General features: G+C 43.8%; 1 protein-coding gene across 1 annotated transcript in view; it reads right to left on the bottom strand.

Annotated features, from left to right (window-relative positions):
• Window positions 1-16,101, bottom strand: part of VWA3A (von Willebrand factor A domain containing 3A) — a 52,706-nt gene that overhangs the window by 8,557 nt on the left and 28,048 nt on the right. The window contains exons 20-30 of the mRNA XM_035130788.2: window positions 15,783-15,857; window positions 14,693-14,837; window positions 12,676-12,868; window positions 11,388-11,458; window positions 9,941-10,099; window positions 9,018-9,108; window positions 6,984-7,088; window positions 5,672-5,772; window positions 5,139-5,291; window positions 3,948-4,056; window positions 1,542-1,686 (exon numbers count right to left, since the gene is read on the bottom strand). Of these exons, the coding sequence (XP_034986679.2) occupies window positions 1,542-1,686; window positions 3,948-4,056; window positions 5,139-5,291; window positions 5,672-5,772; window positions 6,984-7,088; window positions 9,018-9,108; window positions 9,941-10,099; window positions 11,388-11,458; window positions 12,676-12,868; window positions 14,693-14,837; window positions 15,783-15,857 (1,347 nt within the window). The remainder of the gene's footprint in view (window positions 1-1,541; window positions 1,687-3,947; window positions 4,057-5,138; window positions 5,292-5,671; window positions 5,773-6,983; window positions 7,089-9,017; window positions 9,109-9,940; window positions 10,100-11,387; window positions 11,459-12,675; window positions 12,869-14,692; window positions 14,838-15,782; window positions 15,858-16,101) is intronic.

The raw sequence follows: 16,101 nt of genomic DNA, 5'->3' as shown, positions 1-16,101 counted from the left end.
GATATTGCGCAAGATGCCTGCACTGATTAAAAACCAAAAGGGGGGGGGAAGGATTATTTATGCCGTGAAATTATAATCTCCTATGGGAATCTCCCACACGTTCTAGGTGGAGAACTGGAGATAACAACCCCTCCTAACAGAGTTACTGAAATTGAAACATGCCATCATGCAGTAGCTGGTGGAAACAGGCATGGTTGTATCATTTGGGCTGCAGGAAACAAAATGTTAGGTTGTGTTTAGGCAAGTGTGGGGAATCTTTGGCCCTGTAGATGTTTCCAAGTCCCATTAGCCCCAGCAAGCATGGCCCCAGATCTGCGCTTAGATGAGTAGACCGTACTTGTGGCATCGCACCCTACAGAATACCATAGGACAACCACCCTCCCTCTACTACGTGCGAAGCAGCAACAGTCAGTTGCTTCAGACATCTTGTAAATACTCACATGTTTGCTGAGGCCGAGGCTTTCCCTGACTCCTAGATTGGACCCTGTTTTATGTGTTCCTCTGTTTTAAACACTTTTATATATATGCTTTTACACAGGTTTATTGGTTTAAGATTGCATTTTCGTTTCAATGGACGTTTTCATATTGTACATAGTATACACTGATTACAAGATTTCTGAAATACTAACTGGTTTGGGAATGCTTTTTATCAAACCTGAAATAGCGGTGTGGCCTTAGGGGGTCAGCCACAAAAACATCACCACCTTGGACAAAAAGCTCAACCCAAAAATTGCCAATGAGTTTCTACACCAGCAGTGATTGCAGGTGTACAGTGGATTAGTTTTACTCATGGGATCTTTTGCAGAATGGGGAAATCTAGATCAAATGTAAAATAAGTCTTGTGGACACCTCAAAAAATCATGTGCATGAGCAAAACCAATTCCTACAATAAACTCCCACCTGGAAACACTTTCGGAGACATCTCTTGAGAAAATCTTAAAAGGACCAAAACACAAGCCAGTCACTACATGAAACTAAATCAACATTTAAACCTTTCTGAGAAGAAACACTTGAGGAAAGCCATATGAGAGCATTTGAATATCCATAAGGGGGCTACTTTGGTGGTAGAACAAGTTGAAATCCCAAAGCAGGGTCCTCTCAACTACTCCTTTTTTGTAATCTTAAATTCAGTTCTCCACATTTCCGCAGCAATTTGTGGATTCTTTTTTTTAAAAAATTCTCAAGAAAATTCTTCAGCATTTTAGTGCAAATTTCACCTTATAAACACATTTTTGTATATAGTTTTGATTAATGCACATATTTTTGGAAGCAATTTCTCCTATTATAATGGATACTATTTTCACAAATATATTCATTTTTGTGCATGTTTTCCCCTAATATATGTATTTTGGTAAACAATGGATGGAGAACTGCATTGCAAAATTTGGATATGTGTGAATTTATAAGCATGGCTGTGTTTCAGTTTTCAAATTGTTTCGGAAAGGGCAAATTCAAAAAGTTCGCCATTAAATCTGAACTGACTTGAGTTTCTCCCTCATCTCTACCCAAGTGTCTTAAGGCCACCTCTGCACCTTCCTTACTTCACATTATTCTTCCTCAGCTGTTCCCAGATAAGGGAGGTGAGCTCTTTTGTGACCTCCTGCAAGGAACGGTCCATGGAACCAGACGTATCAATCAGGATGCAAACGTTCGCTTCCAAAACGACACCAAACAATCGACGACTGCCTTTTTAAAATAAAAATAAAAATAAAATGGTGAGCAGGTAGGCTGCACATTCAGATGGGTGTGTGTGTTTGTTTTTGTGGTTATAATGCCACTGCTTCTGTCCTGATTTGTAAGGTTCCTTTCACCCCGCAACACCCATAGTTTTTGTAACACAGTCAGGGGAATTCAAGGCCACTATGGGCTGAGCTGACATGCATTTTACAAAACACAAAACTCAACTGAGTGTGTTTGTGCACAAATGATGTGGGGGCGGGTGGAACTGAACAGCTGCGGGACAGTGAATCCCATCCCTAGTCACCACCACATCTAGCTTGTCTCTCAGCTCAATAATTAAACTCAAGTGGCCTTGCACTGGTTATCATTTTCAGGTCTTCATTTTTCACAGTTTTTTTTTAAATGACAGTGATAATATTAAATAAAAATAAGCTTGATGTGAGTTATGGGCTATTCAAACATCGGAAGCTGACATACAAAGAATATCACTTCTCCTTTGTAATTTCTGTCTCAAAACTATTGCAAAGGCAAAATGTTAGCTACTCTCATGCATTGTCCTTGTTCCAATGTCTTAAAAAAGGGGCAGCATCGGCCTTGCCTTTTGGTCACATGCTGCTTCCCATGAACACCTCTTCCATACTGGAAGAGTCAGCTCTAGGGGTGTGGCTGCAAGAACTGCTGCTGCCACCACACACAAAACGAAGCTTTCTCTCCGTTAGGTTTAGAGCAAAGATGTGTCCTTTAGGGCTAGTGGGCCAAGGAGATCAACAGTCGGAGGAGCCATGGTCAATGACAGGCAGAGGCAACTAATTATAGTTTTGCTCACATCCTCCTGCCTGCTGAATTCTACAACAGACAACCCTGAGATTACAGAGAAGGAATGTGTTATTAAAATGTGACACCAGAGAGCGCTGCAGAGCAGCGAGCCCCCAGCAAAGAGAAACTGCTATTAAACATTATAGAACACTAGTGTCATTCAGCCCGTTAAGTAAACGGGCGCTAGCCGGGCGGGAATGGAGGGGAAGCCCTGGGGGGAGGCAAATGGCGAAAAGCCCCCGCCGCCAAGCCAGTCCCTGAGCTGAAGTGCGTCACGGCTCCGGGAAGGCAAACGGCGAAAAGCCCCCGCCGCATCGCACTTCGGCTCGGGGACTGGCTTGGCGGCGACGGGAAGAAGGGGAGGAATTCCTCCGCCGCCAAGCCAAAGCCGGCTTCCCTCGGCGCCCGCTGCCGCTTCGGCTTTCTGGGCGAAGGCAAGCAGGCGGGCTGCCTGCCCGCTTGCCTTCGCCGAGGAAGTGCTGCAGCCGCCGAGCTAAAGCGGCAGCGGGCACTTCCTCGGCGAAGGCAAGCGGGCAGACAGCCCGCCTGCTTGCCTTCGCCCAGAAAGCGCCTGCTGCCCCTTCGGCTTCCTTGGCGAAGGCAAGCAGGAAGACAGCCCGCCTGCTTGCCTTCGCCGAGGAAGCGAAGTCCCATGCCGGCGGTGCGCAGCAAGGCGGCGGGGCGGAGCGCTTCTCTCCCCCGCCGCCTCGCCGCGCACCTCCGGCATGAGACGGGGCTTCGGAGACTGAAAGGTCAAAGCGGAGTGGCCGGGGGGGAGAGCACATGCGTGTGCGCGCAACGCCCACTTGCTTTTGGTCGCCGGGGGGAGCAGCCAGGAGCGGCGGTTAGCGGCCGCAGGTAAACGGTAGGCAGAGGGGTGGGGGTGGGGAGAGCGCGTGCGCAAGTGTGCGTCCAGTCTCTGCATCCTATCCCTGTGTCCGTGGGGCACATGTGCAGTAGCGCGGACACAGGGACACAGGGACTGGACGCAGAGACACAGGGACTTTAATATATAGGCTTATATTTTATAACGTTTATAAGGCCAATGTAGATCCAGCCTGAGAGGCAGTGCTGCCTCCTGGAGTGAATCAAGGTTGGCTGGGGAGGTAATATATACCCATCCAATTTTGTCAAAATATCTATGATCTTCTTTATACACGAAGAATTACTGGGGGAACTCCAGAAGGCAATTTGTGGGTGAGACGGAGATCAAGTTTAGTACACTGAGTAGAGCTCTGGCTTTGAGCAGGACAACACTGAGTTCAAAATCTTGCTTAATCACAAACACCTTGGATTATCTTGGACCACTTAATTCTCTCTCAGCCTCAATCCATTATCTAGTGAAAGGAAACTTCCCTCCCAAGGCTGCGTGATTTAGCTTTGTATCCTAGGGCAATAAACAGATATTATCAACATTGCAATGACTTCTCATTCTTAGAGGTAGGACACACCTGACAGAAGCCACTGGACTCTCCGAACATAGCACCGCAACACTCTCTCCATCTGCTCAATGTACACTTCCAGGTCCTTGGTCTGAATCTGCAGGTGTTTGACAATACCCTAAAAACACAGTTTGCATTTTGTCACTACAGATGTGCAGATGTACAGGGGTACCTCCGTTTACGAACTTTATTTGTTCCGGAGGTCCGTTCTTAACCTGAAACCGTTCTTATCCTGAGGTGTGCTTTCGCTAATGGGGCCTCCCGCTGCTGCTGCGCCACCAGCGTGTGACTTCCGCTCTCATCCCAGGGCAAAGTTCGCTACCCGGAACACCTACTTCCAGGTTAGCGGAGCTCGTTACCCGAAGGGTTTGTAAGGAGGACAGTACGTTACCTGAGGTTCCACTGTAATGTTAAATCAAGGTCATGTCAGATATTTATAGGTTAGACAGGGTAGAAGTTCCTAGACTTGGGTGATCACATTAAATAATTACCTGGGTGCATTTGGGGAAAGGGTGCAGGCAAACTTGAGGGAGGGTATCTGGTGGTGGGAGTTGATGATCATAGGCCTGATCATGTTCTTAATGAACAGACTGGGTGAAAAATCTATTTTCAATTGTTCACTGTGCCATCTTGAAAATAATTCATTTGAAAGCCAAGCTATACACAGGAATATTAATTAATAACTCTTCTTTTAAGTGCATAGGGATAAAGAACACCTTTGTTTGGTCCCATGGCCAAGAGAAATAGGTTCCAAATCTTGCATATTGGCTCCTTCTACATCCCATACCCTCCAACATTTCTCCGATGAAAATAGGGACGTCTTAAGGAAAAGCGGGACATTATGGGATCAAATCAGAAACCTGGACAGCTTCTCTAAATCAGGGATGTCAATGGAAAACAGGGACATTCTGCAGGGTCTGACATCCAAGTTCCTTCAATAGCTTTCCCAGGGTCACAATGGGGTCTCCCGTTTCTTGAAAAATTCAGCTACATCTTTGGAGCCAGAAAGAAGAAGGCTCAAGTATTTCATGAAAAATTTGTTTTTATATACAACAGCAGCTTATTCTATGATTTAAAAAAAGGCCAGTGTAAATTGGACTGGAAACACAGGAAACCACATTGAAAGATGTTGTTGTCAAAGTCTAGGTAACTGGCAGAAATAAGACATTTTTTGTACTGCAATAGAAGTAAAAGCCTTACGTGAATCTCTACGCTTGGGAAGATGTCACAGTATTTCGCTGAGACTTGCTTGTGCAAAGATGCCACCATTTCCTTCTGATGCACACACTCAGGTCCAAAAACAAGGCTGGGCAGGTCTAACTTCAATTTCTTTATACTGAATCTGCTCAGCCACTTTTTGAGAGAAAGGAGGACAAAATAATAAAATTTTCTCAACCATCTTATTTATTCAGAAAGTTATTACCCTCTCTTCCCCCCTCCACAAGGCAGATGCAGCTTACAGATATAAATTGAAACATACAAACAACCACAATGCCAACCAATAAAATGTATCAAACTAAAAATGAGATGTTTAGGATGTATATCAGTCAAAGACATGTTGCTGCCTTAGGCTTCTTTGGGGAGAAGGGCAGGATACAAAATGAGTGAATGAGTAAAATGAATAACACTCAGTGCTTCCACAGCAATTCATATCAAGGCAGTAAAATCAATAAAGAATCTAGTGTCATTTTAAGGCTCGACAGAGCTATCTCTTTGGAAATTATGAATCATACCGCTTTACTGGAACATATCTCTTCTTCTTCAAATGGCAAAACAGGAACAGGAATCTGCTTCCTCGCATTTTTTGTGTTTGAATATTTTTTATAAACTGCACCTAGGAAAAAAAGAAGCTGCAGTGTTCCACTCTGGGCAAAAATATCTTCATGTCTAAAAAATATGGCATGCCATATGCTGGTGGAGGCCTATATAACTTGCATTATCTACTTCCTACCTAATATAAGAGCCCTACCATATCACACCAAGGATCTATCCAGCGTCCCACTTCCCAAAATGGCCAGCCGGATGCTTCTTGAAAGCGCTTTAGCATGAAGGCAACAACCTTCCCCCACTGTCTGGAACAGAAATCAATCCAACTAACCCAATTGGCATTTGCTGTTGCTTTCAGTCCGCAAACAATATGCCGTGGATTGCATCCTCTCACTGAAATGAATGGGGTGGAATAACATAATGACTTGTGTAATTTACAAAATTAATTGCATAAATGGCTTAATTTCGCCACATCAGACAGCAAGAGAAATAATCTAGGTTTTGGTGGAAGACAAACTGCAGGGGAATGGAAACAGCGCTGCATGTGACAAATGCACAGCGGAATGGAAGGTGATGTCTTCCATCATCCCAATTTGGCTCTACTAGAGGATTCGCTAGTGGTGAGTCCAACATTCTTAGGTGAAAAGCTGCAGACTCAAAACTGGGTGTTGAAATCACTGATAGGCTCCACCCCTAGTTTCACGGGAGCAGAACAAGGAGAGCCCATCTTGATGGGACTGACACCTGCCTCTCCTTCAAGTCATCTGACAATCACCACCACCACCACCAAAATCCCCTTTAAGTCACCTTGTAACAATATTTCAGATTACTTTTAGGGGTGACAAAAGTCACCAGGAAGAGCTGTTTGCCACCTCCCCCCGCCCCCAGTTTTGTCCACCTCCCTCCCCGAATAATAGCTGAAATTCTCCCCTCTGCTGCCATTCCACCACTTGAAAATAGGGCATAGCCAGAGAATTCTCAGCGATAAATCTCATTTGAATTAACGTCATAGCACTTTAAATGGCGTAAAAAAAGCAACGTACATGTAGACTACAAACAGGACCTAGTGTGGTGCTGAAGACATAACCCAACAAATGCTTCTTCTCACTCCTCCAACACCTGAAATGCCGCCCCTCTAACACACTCAATCTCTATTGGAACAAGTCAGGTTATGTGACAGAGAGAAGGAGAAAATCTGGAGTGAAACTCCTCATTATCAAAGTTTTAAAACTCTGCTGGTTTAGTGAGAAAAAGACCACACACTCTGGGGACACCCACCTACTTTTTTCCCTGTGTTGCCATAAATTAACGAGAGAGAAACCTTCTTTGACTTTAAGTTGTGTTTCTTTTTTCCGCTTGTCAGATATATTTCCTTTGAAGGTACTGCAACACAAGGGCAAAAAAATTATTATTATTCTATTGAACCTAAGAATGCAATGCCTATCAGAATATTTATCATCATCATCATCATCATCATCATCTCTGGCAGGGTTTAAATCATGGGGCAGTGTTAGCAAACTATGAAGGTTATGATTTGGCACTGAAGCCCAGCTCCCAAAGTTCAGACACTGCCCTGTTTTGGCTGCTTTAAACAGTACTTTTTTCTGGGGGGACAGAGGGGTACGCATACCCTTAAACATTTTGTGAATCTAAGTTTGGCCTCATTGAGGGGCAGTATTTTAATATGAGTAGGAAAATGAGTGTACCCCTAAACATTTTTTCAAAGATGTTTGAAAATATTTAATAATTATTGAATTTTTAAAATAATTATTGAAAATTTTAAATAATCAAGATTCAGTTTTGGAAACAAAGATGAAAAGGAGAAATAGGCAAGGCTCAGATGGATCCCCAAAGGCCTACTGCAGAAAACTTGTACTGTGGAACTTGTGGACAGTGTGAGATAAATATGTTATTAATATGAGGAGTACTGTTGCCCTGAACTCTTCCCTTAGCCACAGTTACCGTATAACCTGGCTTTTCAGCCCTTCGTGAGACCCTTGTCTCACAAACATCAGCCAAAGAAATATGCAGGCAAGTGTTTTCTTTAACTGTTAATGACAGTAGGATCCTGGCTTCAACCGAGTTGAGTGCAATCAGCCCCAGATCACCACAGTTTGTGTTGTGCCACCGAGTGAGATGGTCCTTAAAGCATCCTGGGCCTAAGTTGTTCAGGGAATGGTACAGTGGGATAAGATTCCTATGAGAGGTGATGGACTCTCCTACCTTGGGAGGTTTTTAAGCAGAGCTTGGATGGCCATATGTCATGGATGATCCAGCTGAGATTCGTGCATTGCAGGGGGTTGGACTAGACCCCTGGGGCCCCTTTCCAACTCTACAATTCTATGATTCTAAGAATGGTCCAGTTGCAGATGGGAAGCCAGTGCAAATCTTTCAACAATGGTAGCTTGTGTTCCCAGTCTAGTTGCAGCATTCTGCAGTACCTGAAGCTTCTGGACCAGACCCAAGGATAACCCCACATACAGCACATTGAAGTAATGCAGTCTTGTGGTTCCCAGAGCATCAATGATAGCAGTCAGGTTATCCATATCCAGGAATGGCCATAGCTGATGTAGCAGCCAAAGCTGATAAAAGGCACTCCCAGACACAAGAGGTCAAGCAACAATGAAGGTTCAAGGAGTATCCCCAAAGTGCATACCTGCTCCTTCAGCAGGAGTACAAGCCCACCCAAGGCAGACAATTGGCCTATTCCTTGGATCCGAGACCCCACCCCCCGCCCACAAGGCCTCTGTCCTTGCAATGTATTGTCCCTCATCCAGTCTACCACTGCATGCAGGCACTGGTCCTGGTCTTTCAAAGCTTATCTCGAATCAGATGTAATGGAGAAACAGAAATGGGTATCATTAGCATGCTGAACCAATCATCAGATGCATTAACCGCCCAGAAAGGAAGAAGCATCTTATTAAAAAATTAAGAGATCATTCAAGACGGCAGGTACGGATCTAGCAACCTGGAGAGTCTGCAGCTGCAGTTCCTTGTGACAAAAGAAGTCTGGGCATGCCTACATCTTGGGTTTACCCAACTCAGTCCTACTCAGAGTAGATCCATTGAAATAAACGAACCTAAGTTAGTCATGCCCATTAACTAGAATGGTACCACTCTTGAGTTGGACTAGCACTGGATACAAACCATACACTATCAAGAGCCAATTCTTCTCCAGACGCCTCACCCACTTCATGCAGGCCTTGCTATTTCATCAAGCTGGTAGTAAACAAAGCTTGTGACAACAAATACATCTATTTGCAATCATGCAAGCAATAGCAATTCAAATCCATGAGCTTAATTTACACACACCTGGAGGAATTTCCGCTTTGGCACTTGGTGGACGCCATAGGAGAGCTTTCATCGTGCCATTTCTGGCCCCATCGGGCTGGTCTCTGAAGTTCTAAAAAGGTACAGTCAACATCTGAGAAAACCTTCTGCCACTTTGCCCCTGCCTACCAGCATGCTGCATGCGGACCCAGGTGGCGCTGTGGGTTAAACCACAGAGCCTAGGGCTTGCTGATCAGAAGGTCGGCGGTTCGAATCCCTGCAACGGGGTGAGCTCCCGTTGCTCGGTCCCAGCTCCTGCCCACCTAGCAGTTCGAAAGCACATCAAAGTGCAAGTAGATAAATAGGGACCGCTCCGGCGGGAAGGTAAACAGCATTTCCGTGCGCTGCTCTGGTTCGCAAGAAGCAGCTTTGTCATGCTGGCCACATGACCTGGAAGCTGTCTGCGGACAAACGCCGGCTCCCTTGGCCTATAGAGCGAGATGAGCGCCGCAACCCCAGAGTCGGACATGACTGGACCTGGTGGTCAGGGGCCCCTTTACCTTTTTACCAGCATGCTGTATGGTTCTTATTTTCAGAACCACTCTTGGGATACCACAATGACAACAATTATGCAACCAGATTGCTGAGTGGAGCATCTGGACTCACAGGTCACACCTATGCTGAGAGAACTGCTCTAGTTGTCGGCCAGCTACCAGATCATGTTCAAGGTCTTGTTGTTTACCTGGCCCTGAGCATCTTGGGACCAGGCTACCTGAAAGACTTCCTGGCCCTGTATAGACCTGTATGATCTGCACCTAACCCTATCACAGATCAGCAACCCCCCAAAACAGGCATTTCCAGCTTTCATCCTTGTATTGTAGAATCATAGAAGCCAACTCCTAGGAACATGGTTGGTGGCACTGATGAAGGCGGTTTTCAACTTAAAACACCAAACAGTGTCATACCATTCTGGCAAGAGTGAGGGCAGTTGGCTTTGGAAGTGGCAGCCTCTGTGGTCTACTCTTCTTCTGTGCTTCTAGCATTGTTAGGCCTCCTTCAGGCATCAACTGATTAGCCAAATGACTTCCTGAACGTTGACTTAAGGATCCCACTAGTATGGCACACTGAAAAACAGAAGGGACAGGAAAGGTTTAGCCTTCCCCTGGAAAGCAAATGCAATGGGAAAAAATAGCCTTATCAGTTTCTATCAGGACTGAACGCAAAAGAAAATAGCTAATGTATTGCCTTCAGGTGGGCAAAATAGCGGGGAGGGGTTCCATTCCAAAACACTTGGAGAAATACAACAGAGAACCACACATACACATCCTCTTCTGATGTGCCTTAGGCATCGATTAAAATATATATATTCCTTGTTCTCTCTTCTGATATGGTCTATGTATTATTATTATGATGATCACTATCTCTTTGTGTTTGTATTGGAACATAGAACATAGTTTGTTCTTGTTTCAATCTGGTTGTTAGCTGTCTTAGAGGGCCAAACCTGACAATGGAACATAAGCTAGGAATTAAAAAAAAACATCATCATTGTCATCATCAACATTAGATGCTGTTCCCAAGCCATCAATTATCATCAACACAGTATGATGATGTTGTTGTTCCCAAGTCATCCATCATCATTGTCCATGAACCTAAGAGGATGCAGTTCCTATGTCATTGCAAATTTGGAAATTCACCTTTCCAGTTCACGTTTTATGTGTTTAACAATGGAACACCAGCCTACTCAGGCTGTCACCAAACCGATGGCCACCAACGTGGATAGATTTAAAAAGGGGTGAGACAGAGGCCCACATCCACTCCATACATTTAAAGCAATCTTATCCCAATTTAATAGTCATGCCTTCCCCAAAAGGATCTTGGGAACTGTAGTTTGCTAAGGATAATGAGCATTGTTAGAAGACCTCCCATTACCACCCACCACCCAAATGTTACAGTTCCCTGGGAAGATTGTAAACCACTCTGGGAACTGTAGCTCTGTGAGGGGAATAGAGGTCTTCTAACAACTCACAGAATCTTTAAGAAACCACAACTCCTAGGGTTCTCTGGGAGGAGGGAGCCATGACTATTAAAGTGGTAAAAGCATCTGGTGAGGATATGGCCAAATTAATGGATGGTATTAATGGCTACTCATCATGACAACCATATACCGAGTTCAGTAGTAGGAGGCAGGATGCACAAGTGGGAGAGGTCTATTGCAGTCATGTTGTGCTTCTCAAAGACATCAGGTTGGTCAATGTGGGTAAGAGGACGCTGGACCAACTAGGGTTGGATTTGTTCCAGATTAGTTCCTCTTAATGTGAAGCAGATCCTGTCATGACTGAACAGGTGCATCCCGTTCAACCTAACAAACACAACACCCATTTCAAAAGAAGAAGTGAATGTCTGAATGTATACCTTGTGAGAATAGTTGACAGCTTTTTCCATTTCAGATAGGATAATGCTGATATCGTCACTTTCATAGATGCCTAACAGGAGGAGAGAAAAGTAGAGCAAAAAGGCCAGCGGAAGGACATGTCCCTAAACTTCCTAGTGCTTAATTTTTTTAAAGCAACTGCAACACGGAGAAGCATATTGATCACTGATTGTCCCAGAACCGTTTCTGTTGAAACATTGTAGGGTTGAGTTGTTGTTCCGTTTCATTTCTATACCACTTTATATATATATTTAAAAATAATCTCAAAGCGGCTTACAACCTACATTAAAACATCAAATAAAATAACTCAAAATAAAACTTTACTGAAGAAAGTTAAGTGTACGATCAAGGCAACTAAAATATCACCATTAAAAAAAAAATCTCGAAATAAAACATGGTGAAAAGAAGTGGAATATAAAATGCACATTTAAAACAGCATAATTAGCAGGAGAATAAAATATTATCACAAGCATAGGATATATCTGCTGCTGCTGTTGCTGCCAATCCTGCCAATGGTGGTTCATGGCGGGCGGCAGCTGTGGAAACTCAGGCTCAATGGCTTGGGTTTGCACTAAGAGACAGCCAAGAGAGACTGTCTCTTGCCTCTTCCACAGACTCATCTTTTGTATCTGGAGTTGAATAAGGAAGGGAGCATGAGCAGTAAAGGAAAAATTTTTCTAAAAGTAAAAGAAGGTCCCAATAGTATTGCAGATGATTCCCAGTTTAAGTTCAAAACCATGTGTACAGTTCATGAGCAAGTGAACAACAACAACAACAACAACAACAACAACAACAACCTGCCCTTCACCCTAAGGTCTCAAGGTGGGTCACAACAATTTAATTTTATCCATTTGATGACATTTCTATATTGCTTACATTAAAAGTAATCTCACAGCAGTTTTCAATACACATTAAACCAATGTCACAGGTAACTGGGCAGAAGGTAGAGGGCTATCATTTCAGGAAAGCCCAAGCAAACAAGTTTTTACTAAATACTGAGTTGGAAACACGCAACAGTCACTGTCTTCTGAATAAAACTACACCATCTGTACTGTTGCAGGTTGCAGCTTTATCAGCAAGGTTTCCTCCATTGATCTTAGGGAAGGCAGTCAGTCCTTTAGCATCCCAGACATTGGAGACCCTGAGAAATGCACTGTGTGTTCCAGGGCTCCTTGGGCCTGGGATACATGCCATTTAAAACACAGCATTAAAAACAGTTTAAAACAAATTGCATGTCACAAACAAACATGACATCTGAACATCATATACCTGTTTCTCCAAACCAATGAAACCGACCATTGGCAGTTTGGGCAATTTCTTTAAAAATCGCAGCTGTTTCATTCAGACTTGCATAACGCGGCGGGATATCATCAAGGGAGAAACTATCGACGCTGAACAGACAGACATGTAGGTTCAAATCACAGCCGCCACAGACCTCAGCCAGGTAAGAACAAATGGCATGCTGGAAGGCAAGAATATAAGTCATTGGAACCACTTGGCAGTACTGTTTGATGACACTAATTCAACAATTTTAGCGTTTGTATAGTGCTCGCAGTCATCACAATCTGTAAGGCAAGGTGAGAATCCTTTTCCAAATGGAGGTCTGCATTTCCTTTTTTTTTGCAACATAATCTTTATTGATTTTATAAAATAAACATTATTACAAGATCCAATTCATATTGTTGTCATTTCCAGTTATTTTCTTATAATATATATCATATCAAATATATTTTCATGGTTTGAAGAAAAAGGGAAAAAAAGGAGAGAGAAATTAATATACAAGGCTTATCCCAATCCTAAAACAAACCTGGGAAAAAAGTAATAATAATAATAATAATAATATAAAAAAAAGAAAAGAAAAAGAAAACACAACAACAAGGACTTCCCTTCCTTCTTCTTCTGTTTCTTATAGTTTTCACTTTCTTTTTGGCGTTGTAATTTTCATTTTCCATATACAATTTTTATTTCTATTTATAGATATGCCAAGTTAGAATATTTACAATATTTTAACATAAATTTCCTTAAGATCCTTACGACACTTGACATTGATTTAGTCATACATTTTAGATTTTCTTCTTCCTTATTCTTAACAGTTCGTGATGTGGTTTTTGTCTATTTTACTTCCAATTGAAACCCATCTGAAAGAATGGAGTAAATTTATGAAATATATAGATAAAATTTGTGAGTAAATCAATTGGAGGCCTGCATTTCCTCATAGGCAACTTTCTGGAGGCTGGCTGCCGTGAGAGGCAAGGTGGGCAGAGCAGCCAGAGTGACTCTGTACAGTAGCCAACCTTCCAGCCAGGCAATAGCACATCTCTCTACCCTGGCAAGGAAGAAGGAGGAGGAGGAGGAGGAGGAGGAGGAGGAGGAGGAGGAGGAGGAGGAGGAGGAGGAGGAGGAGGAGGAGGAGGAGGAGTTTGGATTTGATATCCCGCTATATCACTACCCGAAGGAGTCTCAAAGGGGCTAACATTCTCCTTTCCCTTCCTCCCCCACAACAAACACTCTGTGAGATGAGTGAGGCTAAGAGACTTCAGAGAAGTGTGACTAGCCCAAGGGCACCCAGCAGCTGCATGTGGAGGAGCGGAGACGCGAACCCTGTTCCCCAGATTAGGAGTCTACCGCTCTTAACCACTACACCACACTGGCTCTTGCACCACTCAAAGGCATTGCATCACTCAAAGACACATTCCCGCCAGGCAAAAAAGTATTGAAGGAATGCACAGAGAAGGGGCAGCAAGGGGTGTGGCCTGAGAAGAATTGCATAGTCTGCATACAGAAGCCTGGAGGCTGCAACTGGCCCCCAAGTCAAACTTAACATAGAGCACACAGCACAAGCCCTGTGAGACAGAACCACCTTAGAGTCAAGGGGGGCATCTTGCCCTCAGCGTTGTGGGTGCCCAAGAACCCACAGCTGCCTGGAGTTGGCTCCTATGCTTAGAATGCATGTAGAAGAAGAAGAGTTTGGATTTGATATCCTGCTTTATCACTACCCGAAGGAGTCTCAAAGCGGCTAACAATCTCCTTTCCCCTCCTCCCCCACAACAGACACCCTGTGAGGTGGGTGGGGCTGAGACACTTCAAAGAAGTGTGACTAGCCCAAGGTCACCCAGCAGCTGCATATGGAGGAGCGGAGACACGAACCCGGTTCCCCAGATTACGGGAATACATACAGGACAGGTGTCAAAGTCTCTCTACAAGTGCAAAACTAGCATGCAATAGTTCTGACAATCTAACAAGCAGCTCTAGACAGATTGTAAACTGGTTTGGGGATTTTACCCACCTTCTCTTGGTTGGGGACTCCAGTTGTAAGCAGGTAAATGCTTTGAGATTTATGCTTGTCCTTATCTTTAAAGTCTATCTCCACAGCTCTTCTAAGTGCGGTCATAAGATTTCTAGTGCCTTCACACTGAAGGGCCAGTACCCATCTAGAAGAGGAGTCAAACAATTTTTTATTTTATTTTTGAATGCCCAAGTGTCATCAAAACACTAACCATGGCTTCCAAACATTTTATTACTGCCATGCTGGCTCATGCTAACAATCCTAGGGCAAACTCAGGTAGGGATAAAAGAAAACATCGATTTCTGCTCCGGCCCACATTTGTCACATTGCTGTTTCCATTCAGCTGCAGTTCAGCTTCTGGGGGAAAATGATTATTATATATATGTCACAGACATTGACATAATTAGTTATGTAAATAATTATGTAATTGTTATGCAATTCCACACCGTTCATTTCAACGCAAAGGAAACACAATGCAAATGGTGGAAAAAGTCGTTGATTACGTATCGCTTGCAGAATGAAAACCAAAGAAGCAAATACCAGTCATATTTGCTGCGTTGGTTTCCCTTCCAGACATGGTAGAAATAAGCATACATTGGCAATTTCTGCCCCCATTTGCATCTTCAACATGGGAAACCTGTGGCCCTCCAGATGTTTGTTAAACTCCAGGTCCCATCAGCACCAACCAGAATGATCCATGGTCAGGGATGATGGGAGCTGAGACTAAACTTGTGGGAGGCCACAAGTTCCCAAATCCTATACTATAAACAGCTTCAGGCATAGCCTGAAAGCAGGAAAATAGGAAGAGGGAGTAAATCCCACTTCCTGCTTTTGGGTGGTGGCAAGGGCAGACTTGTATGGGAGAGATGTGCAAACTGATTCCATTTCTGGCATAAGCACATCTCCCCTAAATGAGTCCCTTCTCTAGTTTTATACCAGCTGTGTAAAAAATAAGAAGCTCATCTCATTCATGACTCCCATTGGTCCACAACTAGGTAATCTTAAGTGCATGTGAAAATTGGATTGAACAGAGATCACTAACCTAGGGGTTTTTGCCAGTGTTGCTTCCCTTAAAAGGTGTTTTACTTACCTCCAGGCCCTTTGTAGGTTGTCTAGGTGTGAAGGAACCATTTCTGCCTCCCAGGCGTTAACGTCATTTCCAAAGCTGCAAGAAGCACAGAGCAAATAACTAAAAGCTACTTCACATCAGCCTGCAACAGAAGATGCTTGAGCAGATCAGTTTCCAAAAACAGTAGCAATTCTACACCTATTGACCTGGGAGTAAGTTGCATTGCACTCAATGAGACTTACTTCTGAGTAGGCATATACAGTGGTGCCTCACTAGACGAATTTAATTCATTCCACGGGTCTTTTCTTATAACGAAAAATTCGTTTAGCGAATCCCATAG

Source organism: Zootoca vivipara, chromosome 14 (genome assembly GCF_963506605.1).
Source record: "Zootoca vivipara chromosome 14, rZooViv1.1, whole genome shotgun sequence".
NCBI lineage: Eukaryota > Metazoa > Chordata > Lepidosauria > Squamata > Lacertidae > Zootoca > Zootoca vivipara.
Note: the sequence above shows the minus strand (reverse complement) of the source record. Positions and strands in the feature narration are given on the sequence as shown.